Genomic DNA, 14655 nt, shown 5'->3' on the forward strand with positions numbered 1-14655 from the left:
ATAGTCCAGTATTTAGATTAGATCAACTTATGACCACGTTTTCTTGTCCCACCTGGCACTCTGCAGTGTGCCAGCCTTCTTACACAATTTTAGATTGTTTTAAATCATTTTACCAAGAATAAGCCCCAAGATCCATGAAACACCAGATAAATGAAGGTATTTATGTCTTGATTTAACAGGAATGATCCCTTTTAGAGTTAAATTTGACTAATTTGGACATGTTTTATGGGGCTGTATAAATTTTAATTTGGCTTCAGTTCTAATTGGGCAAGTGTATCCAAGGTGCAAGTAGCTTTCTTCCTTTAAGAGCAACTGGGCAACTCCCTACAGTGCAAGGCCAGAGCCTATAATAAAGGCCCATAGAAAGCCCAAGGCAAAGGCATCTCTCTCATGACATGTCCAAACCTGTGGCAGCTATGGTGAGTGCCAGGCGACATGGTCAATATGAAAGCCCTAAGGGGATTCACCAGGGATTGTTGCTGTTGTGCCACGATGGAGGTGTGCAACCAGAGGAGAGCTAGCTTTTGACACCTGAAGAACACACAAAAGGGTAAACAAACAAACTGCACTTTCCAGTCAATATTGGTGGACCATCCTGTTAAATGAAATACGTAGACCATTTTTGAGAAATGCTTCTCCCAAAGTACTAAAACAACACATCTGGTTATTCTTTTGTGGGGCAACAATTTTTAAGAAAAATTATAGCCCCAAATGGGGGATATTGTTATAAGAATTTTGAGGTCATATATATATATATAATAATTGTTCATAAAACATGTACATGAATGTACAGAAACATGTCTGAAGCAGCACAGGAAAACAGGCCTGACTGACACCATTTTGACTCTCTCTGACCAGGTGTTCCTCTGCAAGGAAGAAGGGGGGTGGGGGGAACCTTCTCATTGTCTCAGGAATTAAAGTGATAATCCCTGGCATCCTGATACCTGACTGCCAGACAAAAGGGTGTGATTAACTTGGCTGGGAAACAGGGAAATGTAAATATCTCTCAATTTTGTTGATTAGGTTCTGGGGGCAGGGGGCAGGGTCCAGGGTGCTCAGATTACTGCCACCAGACCTCCCCTTTCATGATGTACCTATGATGAATCTAGGGAGGGGGGGTCTTGGGCTACACCCCTTCTGTGACATATGGATGATGCTTCTGGGGGGTGGGCTGAAACCAATTTCAAATCTCTTTTTAAGGGCAAGACATCTTTGTTTGGGGTTCCTTCCTTGTTCTCCTGTGTGAGAGGAAGGACCCTGTTGCAACAGCAAAAATAAAAGTGCCTTGCTTCGCACGTCCTGGTTTGGTCTCTGTTATTTGGTGGGCAGGAGACGCTTAAACTTTGTCTGCTTGCCAGGATACCTGGACTCTTCCTGGGTCAAGGATCCACTTAATTCTAGGGCCGTGTAGCTCTGCAAAATTTTTACAACACCCCCAAAAGAATAATGGAGCTGTAGTCTGTTAAGGGTGCTGAGAAGGGTTAGCCTCCTTTTCCCCTCAAAGAGCAACAATTTCCAGAGTTTCCTGTGGAGAGAGACTGGTTGTTAAGCCACTTTGGGAATTGCAGCTCTGTGGGGAGAAGAGGGATCTCCTAATAACTCTCAGCATCCTTAAGGAACTACACTTTATTTATTTATTGCATTTAATCCAACCACCCCCCACCAAGGAGCTCAAGGTGCTGTACATTGGTTCTCTAGATCAATTGACCCAATCCTAAACTCCTGCACCCATGGCATGGATCGGAATTGGAATTTGAACCCAGGCCTCCCAAGTCCTAGTCCGACACACTGACCACTACACCACACTGGCTCTCTGAAATGTATGTTGTGAACATGGCCGCAGACGCGCACTCCATTCTAATTCAAGGGTTGTGGTAAGAGACAATCTAAAAGGTTCACAGTGGGAGCCAGTAGGGCAGGCATAGACAAACTCCGGCCCTCCAGATGTTTTGGACTACAATTCCCATCATCCCTGACCACTTGTCCTGTTAGCTAGGGATGATGGGAATTGTAGTCCCAAACATCTGGAGTTTGCCTATGCCTGCAGTAGGGGGGTGTCTGCCATGCCAATCTCAAAGGACAGGAGTTATGAAGCAGGCTAGGGTCTTATATATTTGAGAGAACAAAATTACCCCGGCAGCCTGATCCAACTCAGAAGATAGTCCAATTAACACCACTGGGATTTGCTCCCCGTGGTAATAAGACGCAGGATTGCAGCTTCAACATTTTTTGCACAGGCTGTATTGTGTATCGCAACCGGGGGGGGGCTGATACATATGCATCACACTGGTTCCATGGGCTGGCTGCTGTAGACCCCACTGTCTCTGGGAATCCCCCCCAAGCAGTAGGGTCCTGCTAATGTAGGGTGGAGCACCCTTCCTGAGGGCTTTTCACTGAGAAGTCAGAGAATCAGAAATTAGTTAAAGGAGGCTGAACTTGCACTTATCTCTCACACTTATTTCAGTAAGCTTCCCAACAAAAAACACACATTTAAGGTGGCACCTCTAATCAATTTCAATTTTCCAGAAGAGAGAGAAGGGGGCTCTGAGCCTTGGAGAGCCACCTAGCTAAGAGTTTGCAATTGAGGGGAGATCTGACTCAGCAAATTCCTAGCTCATGCTACTATGGTAAAAGGTGTAAAAAAAAAAGGTAAAGGACGCCTGGATATTTAAGTCCGGTCAAATTCAATTATAGGGTGTGGCACTCATCTCCGCTTTCAGTCCGAGGGGGACAGCGTTTGTCCACAGACAGCTTTCCAGGCAATGTGGCCAGCATGGCTAAACCGCTTCTGGTGCAACGGGACACTGTGACAAAAAAGCCACAGCGAACTGAAACGGCGCTTACCTTCCCGCTGCAGCGGTACCTATTTATCTACTCGCACTGGTATACTTTCGAACTGCTAGGTTGGCGGAAGCTGGGACAGAGCAACGGGAGCTCGCCCCATCACGCAGATTCAAACTGCCAACCTTGTGATCAGCAAGCCCAAGAGGCTCGGTGGTTTAGACCACAGTGCCCCCTGCGTCCGTCCCACCAGGGACATGCTGGCCAGCCAGTTCTGGTCTTTTTCGAGCAGAGGACAGCAAACTGAAGTTTAGATGCCAGTTGATTCACATGGGTTAAATTTCACACAGCAAACTTTTGAAACTTTCCCAGTGTTGACCTATAAAGTTAAAAGGTACTACTTTGGGTCTCCTGCAAAAGGTGTTCTGTGCCCACAATAGTAGATCGAACAGAAGCACAAATGCATACATGAGCCCTTGGATTTCACACAGGTTCAAACAACAATTTGCCACTGCCTGTTTTAGACAGGTGTTTCATATGCAACCCTAGACTGAAACTCTTTTAGGCGCCAACACAGGTGGACCTGGTGTAGCACATAGGCAGAGAGCATGAGAGCAGGGCTGTGGCTCGGTGGTGGAGAAGGCATGAGGAAGGTGCCTGAAGAACAGCTGTCCGTCTGCCCAGGGAGTGGGCAGTGCTGAGCTAGGTGGCCCAAATCATATGACTCGGTGCAGAAACAGCTCCGTACGGTTCAAATCTCACCGCAGATGCAACGTTCTTCCAGGCTCGCAATAAGGGGCCGATAATGATGGTGTTGGGGAGGTCGCAATACTGACCTACGTTACAGGTTTGTTGGAAAGGTTATCGTAATGACGCGCACGGGCTGCTTTGAGCATTCACGAGCCAAACAACCGATAGTGATTGCTATGTTTCAAAGGCTGCTTTCCAGAGCAGGTATTTATTGCCCCAGAGCAAGTGCTTATGGCTGTATGTTGCAGCTGACCTTTTAAAATATGTCTAACTGGAGGAAAGTTGTGGCCTGCTTTTCTGAGAGAGAGAGAGAGAGAGAATACCAGAAGCCGAGTACTCAAATCCCTTTATTGCTCAGCAGAGAAAAGCAGCCTCACATGTGCTATGCAGGCATGACTGAGAATGTTCCGGTGTGCTCAGATTTGTGCAGAGGTAGGTTTTCTCTCAATGTTTAATCCCAATGAAAGGAACTTGCAACAAGAAGGAGGCTACAGCCCTGGGGAGTGTGGGGGGGTGTATGTGGGGAGGAACTAAGTTAACCTTTATTAACCTTTACATTCTGTGAGAACTTCATTTTTTTTAAAAAAAAGATGTACTAACTTTTGTTAAGTGAGAATATCAAGGACAATAACTTGATATTTAGAAACAACCCCCTCCCCCAAAATGTTTAACCCCCTGCCCACCAATAATATTTTTTTCTTTTAGGGAATGTGAATGAAATGACCCTAATTTATACTCTCTCTCTCTCTCTCTCTCTCACACACACACACACACACTGTAATTTTAATTGTATTAATTTTGACTGGTTAATTGTAATTTAATTCTACTGTTGAATTTTAATTGTGTGTGGTTTTAATATTAATTCATTTAAATTGTTTCACTGTATTGGTTAATTTCGATTTAATGGTACTGTTTATTTCTGCATTCTTGCTTGTTATTGAAGTGTGTGTCCCTGCTTAAATACAAAAGTTTTTTTTAAAAAAAGTTCTGCTTTGTTTTTGCAAATTTATAAAAACAAAGAAGAGAGGGAGAGAAGAAGAAGAAGAAGAAAAACAAAGGAAAGAGGATGGAACCAGCAAGAGGAAGAAATGAGTGGGGAGTATAACCTTTCCTAAGTCTCCCGCAGCCTTACCTTTTTATTTTCCTTTAAAAAATAAAAAAAAATTAACCAAACAGACAAAACTCACAATACCTGCTTTTGCACCAGCCAATAAAACCTACTGGAGGTATTGTGAAACCAAAGCATGGCCAATTTAAGCCAGGTCCTGCAATGCTGTGCATTATACAGAGGTGGCCTGTGACTCACAAAGCCACTTTTCCCAGCTCATGGAGAAAGTCTTTGCTGGCACCAACTTTCACCTGCTCTGCCTTTGTCCCATTTCTGTTCTGTTGGGCATGCCATGTAGACCTCTCAAAACTACGCTTGCAGTTCTGCCAATTCCACCAAGGCGCTTGGTGACATCACACAGCATCTTATAAACACCATCATCTTATAAACTCCCATCCTTTGCAATTAGTGCCAGCGCCTTCCGTCAAGAGTTTGGGTGTCATCTTTGACGCCTCCCTTTCTATGGAGGCGCAGGTTACAGCTACAACAAAGGTGCCATTTTTTTCCATCTCCGTGGAGCTAAGCAGTTAGTCCCTTATCTCTCTCGCCCTGACCTCGCCACTGTGATCCATGCGACGGTCACCTCCAGGCTTGATTGTTGTAACTCGCTCTACGTGAGGCTGCCCTTAAAACTGACCCAGAAACTCCAGCGGGGTCTTTGAGGAGGGAGCACATTCATCCAGTGCTATACCAGCTGCACTGGCTCCCGGTGGAGTACAGGATCAGGTTTAAGATGCTGGTTTAAACCTTTAAAGCCCTATACAGGCCTAGGACCCTCGTACCTATGGGACCACCTCTCCTGGTATGCCCCACGGAGGACCTTAAGGTCTGCAAATAACAACACCCTGAAGATCCCAGGCCCGAGGGAGATTAGACTGGCCTCGACGAGAGACAGGGCCTTTTCGACCATGGCCCCGGCCTGGTGGAACGGTCTCTCACCAGAGACTAGGGCCCTGCGGGATTTGACACCTTGCAAGACGGAGCGGTTCCGCCAGGCCTTTGGTTGGGGTTCAGTCTGATTCTTTTCTTTCTGTATAAGAACAAGCATTAAAGAGGCCTCCTAGCCGGCTCACAGGTCCTTTATAAGACCAGTGGTAGTAGTTGGCCCTGGAGAATATTAAACACTCTCAATTTTACCCGTGGACTGCCATCTGTTTTAATTTGCTCTGAACTAATTTTAAGATGTATATAACTAATTGATTGCCTGTTTTTATGTTCTTATTTTCTTTGTTTACTCTTTTAGTTTCATGATGTTAGCCGCTCTGGCCGGGGAGGGCGGGGTACAAATACATTATTATTATTATTATTATTATTATTATTATTATTATTATTATTATTATTGCTCAAGGGATCCAGGGGGGTGGGGAGGTAGGCAGCTAAGGAGGTGGGCAGCTCCTTCCACCATGCAAGGAAAAATATGCAGCCTCTTAATAATCAGGATAGGAACCTGGAACGGCCTCCATGCATTCTGCATGCAAATCAAACGTATGTTGAAAATCATTTGGGAGGCTAAGCAAACACAGACTTGGGATTATACAGAAACACACAGGTGGGACTTGCTATTGCCAAGGAAAAGAATGGAACAGGAATGTGGGAAGGGGCGGCCTCTGTGGACCAGAAAGGATAATGCAGGGCAAAGAAGCCTAGTAAAGAAAGGATAATATCAGCACAGGAGGTTGGACAGAGATAAGAATGCCAGTAAAAAAAAACACAGCAGGAATAGGGCCAGTGCTTCCGATGGTACGAACAAGAAGCTGGAGCTCTTAAGAGACTACTTGCACCTATTCTAAGGCACAATTCAGAGGATGGCTGGTGAGGAACAGCCCTTGCTAGACATTCCATCATTTGCATGATTAAAAACCAAAGTATGGATTCTTTTTCATTTCCACATCCCAAAGCAGACACACAAATTTAGTTACGTGTGCTGTGTTTTAACACCTCTTACTGTTTTTCTCCCCTGTGTTTAATTGATAACATCATTTTATGTACACTTCTTTTCAGGTACACATTTTGGGGATTTCAGTTGTGTTTTATTGATCATTTTACCCGCTCTTAACTTCTGTAGCTTCCCAGCACGTGTTGGGGAGCCAAGGTCCTCAAATGCATGGCAAGCCTATACAAGAAGAACAGCAGAATCACTGCTGCAGACTGTTAACTGCATGGATAAAGGAATGCTAAAGAGGGCTAACTTCTGTCTGATTTTATGCAGAGCTTCCTAAGTATTCAGTGCCAGGTAACCCAAAGTGTAACAAATAATAGGTGTCACTGGCACAGTAAAATAGCCGAATTTGCAAACTTCGCTTGGGGGACTGGCCCTATTTCCACACCGCTGTTTTTACCTGGTGAAAGGGTAAAGAAGAACTAGGACAAAATAACCCAGAAGTACACAGCCAGTGCTTACTCTGCGGATGTGCTGTCGTTCATGCTGAAAATACATGGAGAAGAAACAAGAGAACAGAAATAAAATAAAGAGGACATGCCAACAGTAACACACATGCATGCACACACAAACCACAGAAACACAGAGAGCTATGCGGCAAGGGGGAAATGTCACCTCCTAACCTTTCACCATCAATCTCTTACTATTAAGCAAGGCATGTGCCCATCCTCTTAAGACCTCAGATCTTTCTGTGTGCATCATTGCTTGCTATTCACATAGCCAGTTCCCAAACGTACTATTTCCTTCCAAAATAGTGATTCTGGAATCTGGAACACTTTTGACACCTAATCCATCCTCCGCAAGGGTGTTTTGGGAAAGATTCGCAAACGGGAGATTGGATTCTATTCCTGAACAACGTCATGCAGCTGCAATATTTGTGTCAGTTGCATTCCTCCACAAAGCCAAAAAAAAAAAAAGATCTTAAGACTTAGATTTCTCATCTAACTCCAATTGGCTTTCATTGCTCCTCCCGATTTCCATGAAAACGGGACCTCTTGAGAACCAGCCATGCTGCCATGTTTCTTCAAAACGGCTTCCCAGTTCCTGCTAACGTCTCCTGTGTCGGTGCAAACTAGAGACAAACGCAGTTTCAGAAAATCTGGAGATGGCACGGTCGTTTCCATCTAGAACTCCCCTCCCTCTGCATATAATTTAAAATGTATAGCCTGGGGTCTAGCTTTTGTGGCTAAAAACATCAATTATATCTACCTGAAAGCCCAAACCCTATTATAGGAATGCACTCCAGAAACTTGACAAATGTACCATTTAACTTATGATTGTGGAAAGCAGGGTGGAGAGTTTGCACCAGTTGACTTGGAAATAAGGGCATATGCAAGCATTGCAACAAGGGTTCCTTCGCCCTTAGCACTCTATGCTTTCATGGACAGACCATGGCCAATGAATACTCCTGGTGGGGCTGATATACACCCCCTCCCTGAGCAGCACACACAGAGAAAGGAAGCCTATAGCTTCTCGTTTGTTTGCCCATTGAGGGGCCACGGTTGCCTGCCAGCAGGCTATTCCTGGTTGCTTGATCAGGGAAGGAGATGGAGCAAAAAGCATTAATCAGGACCAGCCACAGTACTTGAACTTGACTGCTAGAGACAGGAGAAGCTTGGAGGAGCCCATGTCAACACACTTCTTGGTTGTGCTCATATTTGAGATCAAAGCTGTCATTCTGCAGCAGAAGGCAAAATAAACTAGGGAGACCACAAGTGGTCACATCATTGGTGATACTTTCTATAATGAAAGATGTTCTGCTGTGATTTCCCCACCCCCACCCCACCCCATGAAATATTTTCCCATTTCTAGCAATACATTATTTGGCAATGTAATTAATGTATGCCATACCAGTCAAACTGTCTGGTAATTAACTTTTTTCAGGGGACTATACCCAAGAATAGTGTGCATACTATATGTGCACATATGAGTTCTTCTGGAATACTAAAATCAGTATGTTAACAGTTTTTCAAGCCTTCCTTATTCCACTTAATTTTTTAAAACTATGTCAAAAGTAGCAACATGCTACTAGAAAACACAAGAGATATGTTTTCAATATGTAAAATCAACATGTCATCCCCCCCCCGTTTTAACAAAATATAAATCAAAGAAGCATGCTACATCAGATCTTAAAGGGTTTAGGGTTGTTGTTTTTAAAAGCCCATATAATTTTTTTTGGGGGGGTCACCCCTCCTTCCTATCCAGAAGCCCTCTATCACAAAGGTGGAGCTCTAATTTTAGACAAAATTTAGGTTCTGTAGACACCGACAGATCTCAGTATTAAACTAAATTCTAAGGCTGAAAGATCCAAAAACAAATATTCCTTGGATTTGCTTCTGCTGAGACTACCCCATATACACCTTCTCCCTCAGGATACAGGTAACAAGCTTCAGGAGTTTGTTGTGTGGTACTGTAGCCCTGCTCCACTGGAACCACTATCTCAACTTTCAAAACATTTTGCAGAAACTGCGCACACTTTCACATATCAACCTTGTAAATAAAGTCATAAAAAGCTACTAGCCTGCAAAAAATGTTTATCAGCCAGTTGGACTAGTAAGCTGTGATTCCACAATGGCAGCTGCAAAGGAGAAGCCCCATCCCCCATGGCTGGCATGGAAACACAGACTTCTAGTCTCTTGACAGGCTAGTAAACTAATAAAGCCTTCTACCAAGCAAACTGGAGTGAATCATCTCTCCTCCTCCAGCCCTCTCAACTTGCTTGGGGTTCCTGGTTGCCTATGGCTATCTGGCAAGTTGTTAAAAATAGCCTGCCTTATACATATTTGCCTGTAATCAATGGACCAACCCATCTGCACATTAGCAGACATTTTCTGGGACTCAAAACATGATCTTAGGCGGATAACGTTCGTAGCCAAGGCCTTGGGGCATAGATTTCTTCCCAATATGGCACTTGCGTCCACACAGAACATTGAGTGTCTGCGTTCAGTAGCTTCCTCTGGTTTGGCATCAGGGAGCTGAGACTATACTAACATATTTTCAATGCTGCCCCAGCTGCAGACCTAAGGCATCTTTACATCATTCACATCACTCTGCGTCAGCATTGCATGGTCTTTAGTCAAGGACGCTGGAAAGAGCACCGGAAAGAGAGAGTGTCTGGTTTTTATGGTGGGAGGAACCAATACTGAATGTCTGCATGATACCCACTTTCTTTCCCTGCATCAGAGATTCTACGGTGATAATGGATGGGAAGGAATTAAGTGAGACAGGGGGAACCAGTGGCCTTCCTTATGTTGGACCAATTCCCACAGCCCCAGTCAGCAAAGCTAATGGTTAAGGATGATAGGAGCTATAGCCAGAAGTGTCTGGAGGGTCACACATTCCCCACTCCCCACTCCAAGGATGTTAAAGGTGGAAGGCAGCTGAAATACATCCCTAAAATCGGGTATCAGAAAACCAAAATGGTGCATCTAGATTCTCAAGAGGATGGGGAAAGAGCACATCAAATGTTATTAGCTTGGCATATATGGGGAGGGAGCCTGCCTCTGTGCCCTTAAAACAGGGGTGCCAAATCTGAAGCCCTGCACGTATCGCTGGACTTCCGCTCTCATCAGCTCTAGTCAATGGTCAGAGATGATGGGAAATGCAGTCTAGCAACATCTAGAAGGTCACAGGTTGCCCTGTCTTAAAAGCATATACAAGCTCCAAATGGAAGCATACAAGGGAATATTCCCATCAGAGAATCTGTCCAGCAAAGGGATCAGACCACAATCCAGGAATATGGCCTGGAAAATCACAAAAAGAAAAAGAAGCACAGAAATACGTCTTGGCTAATTTACAGCCAGAGTTCTCCAGAAAAACAAATCAAGAGCTCATGGTACAAAGGAACTGATGTCCTTAGTGGTGCCTATCTAATAACCTTTGGGCATGTCCACACAGAGCTCAATCTGAGGAGAGGGGAAGAATCAGAAGATTCTTCTTATGACAGGTACAAACAAGGAAGAGGGGTATGGAATCAGCCCTGCTGCACAAAGCATGAGGGAGGCAGAACATCCAGCAAATTCTAAAGGAAGAGGTCTTTTCCCCCCAGCCTCAAATTCCTCAAACCATTTTCATCCCTGCCATCTGGCTGCTCTGGTAACAAACAAATAAACACACCCTTTTCTAGGATCCAGCAGAAGTCACAATGATGGCCAGGAGGAAATCCATGATGTGCAGGCCAGCACATGCACCTGCCCGTCCGTCCGTCCACTAAAAAAATCCCTCTTTACCAAGTCAATGCTCTTGCTGGCTCCAATATCTACCCGCCCCACTTCCCCATTTCAAAATTCAAATGTCCACTGTAACTATCAGACCTCTTTTCACCCAGCCCACCTCTATCTCCTTCCCACCCTCCTTCCATGCATGCATCAAGGGATAAAGGAAGCTGAGATACTTACATTGTACCAACTCTGGCTTTTCTGTAAGGACAAAATAAAAATAAAAAAAGAATCAGTTAGTATGGAGGTTCTGGCACTAGGTGAAGAAAGGGGGAATTAAGAGAAAGGATTATACCAAATTTTGGTAATGGCCACTAAAACCAGACGAGGGAAATGTTAGAGACAACATGAAATGTGAAGGGTCCCAGAACACAATTTCTGGCACTTATCCCAAAATGGCCAAATTGTAACAAGCAGGAAATGAGCACCCTCATTCATACTTGGTATGTCACTTCTAACCTGGAAATACCAAGCAATGATTGATTAGCAATCCTCCTGGGGCTTTCACATCAAATTCAAAACTGTACAATGGAAGACATGGAGGTGTAAGGGAAAATCAAGCCTGCAAAGCTAGAATTGCTGCTGTAATATAAATGCTCATCTAGGTAAAGTTTTGTTTTATTTCTCCGTTTTATTTTTCTCGTCAGCAAAATAAAGCAATGGTGGGTTCTTCCTTAAGAGGGCACTTAAGGTTGCACGCAACGCTAGTCATACTCAAGAGAGTAAACCCACTGGAATTAATAGACATTAAGAAATCTGTTAATTTCAATGGGTCTGCTCTGAACAGAAATTAGCTGGATGCAAACCTTATGATGCACACTTCTTTTAACAGGCCTGATCCTGTAATCCCTTATAACATCTGTATAAGCAGGTTCGAGCTGTGGAAGGTGGGGCTGGGGAGCATACAAGAAGCTGGATAGCACATTCACACTTTTAAATGCCCCTACAGACTCCACCCCCACCTGTCTGGTCCTCAACAAATACACAGAGTCTTCACCTTTGCCAGCTTAAATGGCAGGACCTTCAGCACCGAATTTTCCACCATTCATTCATTCATTCATTCATTCATGACTTGATTGTGTCCTTTTATAGGTTCCTCAGCTGCAACAGAAAGGCCCACCGGCCCGATTCATAGTTTACTTTTAGCTGCTGCAGAAGACAAGACCATGAAGGTAACAATTTTCATGGTAGTCTGCTTACATAAAGTCATACCCTATGTGGTTCAGGTAATTTGCATCCACATGAGGATTAGCCTGCTCTAACTGAAAAATGACATTACATTAGTTTTATGTGAGCATTGGGATGAGTCTCTCTTGAGTTAATATATACAGTCCTGAGTTAATAGTTATATATTATTGAGTTAATATATACATTATATCAGGCTACAGTTTGGAAGCACTCGTGAACTTCGATCTGAGCCCAAATGCAAAACCAACAGCGGTTGCCAGGAGTGGGCTCGCACAGTTCCTGCTGGTGCACCAACTGCATTCTTTCCTTGGGACACAAGAGGTGGTCACAATGAAAGATGCTTCGGCTTCTTATCACGGGAAATGTTGCAAGCTGCTCTACACGCCTTTAAAAAAGTGTTCCCAAGCTGCAGCTGGTCCAAAATGCCGAAGCTCGACTGGAGCAGGACAGAGGGGGCATGCGACTCTCTCATTCCAATGATTATACTGGCTTCCAGTCACTTTCTATGGTAAATTCAAAGTGGTGGTTTGACTTTTAAAGCCCTAAATGATATAGGACTTGAAAGACCATCTGCTTAGGTATTTAAGATGTGCAGGTGAGGCTATCTCAATGGCACCTAGGGCTTTTCTAGTGGCTACACCTTAACTCTGAATTCCTTCCTTTGGGAGCTTTCCCCTGCTTTCTCTTTAATGACATGACCCCAAGGGTGTGTGTGTGTGTGTGTGTGTGTGTGTGTGTGTGTGTGTGTGTATGTGTAGGGCAACAGGAACCTTTCCTTTTCAGCTGGCAGATTTTAATTAGATGTTTCTGCAGCTGCTCTCTCTCTCTCTCTCTCTCTCTCTCTCTCTCTCTCTCTCTCTCTCTCTCACACACACACACACACACACACACACACATAAAATTGTAGTTTGAAGGACTTTGTTTTTAGCTGCCTTATTCTGGGGAAAAGGGTGGGATATAAATATTCTCAATAATAATTATTATTTTTAAAAGTATTAAGATTTTATGGTATGCCTACTGTTAGAATGCTGACCAAACAACAACAAAAAGACCCAAAACCTGTAAAGTTGGGGAAGGTAGAGAAAAGGGCAACTAAAATGATAATGGAGGTTGAAATGGGTTCACTACAAGGAAAACCACACAGCGATCTCTCTGTCCTGAGAGTGGAAGCAAAAACATGTGAAGGGGAGAAGAGTAAATTCCAAAAGAGTTTAGCAGTCCCTGAGTCCCAGGGAAGTTCTTGGAGGAACTCAACATAGAACTCAACATAGGGTAAAGTAGTGTATGCATGTGCAGAATGAGGTCCACTTATGAAAGGGGACTTTTCTCCTCCTCTCCTTCTCCTGTGCACCCCCTAAACCTGTTTTGCTTTATCCTCCAAATACCCAGAGCAAATTTAGAAGATGCTGGGGGGCATGCAAGGGGAAGAGGAGGAGAAAAGACCCATAGCATGAGTGGACCTCATTCTGCACACACAAGAGAACCTAGCATACTACTCCCCTTCCACTCAGTTATATGGCTTTCTAACTCGAATCCAGACCCCTTGTTTTACATCATTATCATCATCATCATCATCATCACAAAGGGTGACAAAGTGACAGGCTAATTGAAGAAATAGCAGAGAACCAGCAGGTAGGTAAGAAAGAAAACAAGACACAGAGAGAGTCAAGTTCTTACTTTGATCAGGTTTAATCTGTCATACTGGAAAAAGAAAATCATGAAACATTAGAACGGAAAGAAAAGGAAACAGAAATATATATGGGACTTTAGAGGGATAATACCTGCACACGGGGCAAAAGGAAGGGATGCAAACAAGCCACCACCTACAAAGCTATGCTGGCATATTACGGTAACAATGCAAAGCTGTGTGCCACTCCACACAGGTCTACAGCTAGGCCTCCCAAAGGGAAGGCAGGAGCAGCTATCATGGCCACAAGCTGCAGAACCTCAACCCAGCTGCCTGTAACTAAGCATACTGTAAAGGACAGGCGAGCTCTGCCTTGGGTAGAGCCACAGCAGGTGTCCTCTACAGTTTTGCTGTGTGATCCAGTGATATCTCCCCCATTAACATGCTTCATTTGTGTACCACTTTGAGTAGCAAATCGGAGATTGGTGAGAAGGGAGTCAACAAGGCTGGCAAGACCCAGGGTTCCTGTGTATTGCTACCCTTTCATCGTACAATAACAAGTAGGAAAGTTGCCATCTCTAATAGACAAAGGAAAGCACAATGCTCAGTGATCTCAAAAATATAGAGATGGGCTGGCATCTGTGTTCTCGCACAGCAGCAGTGCACCCTCACAGCGTCTTCAGCAGCAAATGACTTCATGTGGACATTGCTGTTGGCGCTGCCAGATCAAATGCTTTGCTCCAGAAGAACAGGTGTAGTATTATGCCAGTATTGCTTTCCCCCGATGGCAGGTGGTACTGATTCACAATAACTAACCTGGCGTAAGCCGCCGAGACATCTTTAGGTAGTTCTGATCATGTAAACAAGCCCCCAAGTTAAGCCATGCCTAATTCTGTGCACTGGTTCATTTGCTTAGCATAGGCGCTTTTATGTGTTAGCCATGATATTGCCCTCATTGCTCAATTATAGCCAAAACAGAAGTTCACTTCTGGTGAGGTTGCATGAGACCCACCCTGCCTGTTGGATACTTTTGGCCAAAGAGCCA

The 14655-nt window shown here is 44.2% G+C and overlaps 1 protein-coding gene across 7 annotated transcripts in view; it reads right to left on the minus strand.

Moving 5' to 3' along the window:
- Positions 1 to 14655, minus strand: part of GRAMD1B (GRAM domain containing 1B) — a 163685-nt gene that overhangs the window by 47784 nt on the left and 101246 nt on the right. For 4 of the 7 annotated variants that reach the window (XM_060268295.1, XM_060268290.1, XM_060268291.1 and 1 more), the window contains 2 exons: positions 10976 to 10996; positions 7041 to 7064 (listed from right to left, as the gene is read on the minus strand). The exons of 1 other annotated variant lie outside the window; for it this stretch is intronic. In XM_060268295.1, the coding sequence (XP_060124278.1) occupies positions 7041 to 7064; positions 10976 to 10996 (45 nt within the window). The remainder of the gene's footprint in view (positions 1 to 7040; positions 7065 to 10975; positions 10997 to 14655) is intronic. 2 more of the 7 variants (XM_060268296.1, XM_035138799.2) reach the window with 1 other exon arrangement.

This window comes from Zootoca vivipara, chromosome 15 (genome assembly GCF_963506605.1).
Source record: "Zootoca vivipara chromosome 15, rZooViv1.1, whole genome shotgun sequence".
Taxonomy (NCBI): Eukaryota; Metazoa; Chordata; class Lepidosauria; order Squamata; family Lacertidae; genus Zootoca; species Zootoca vivipara.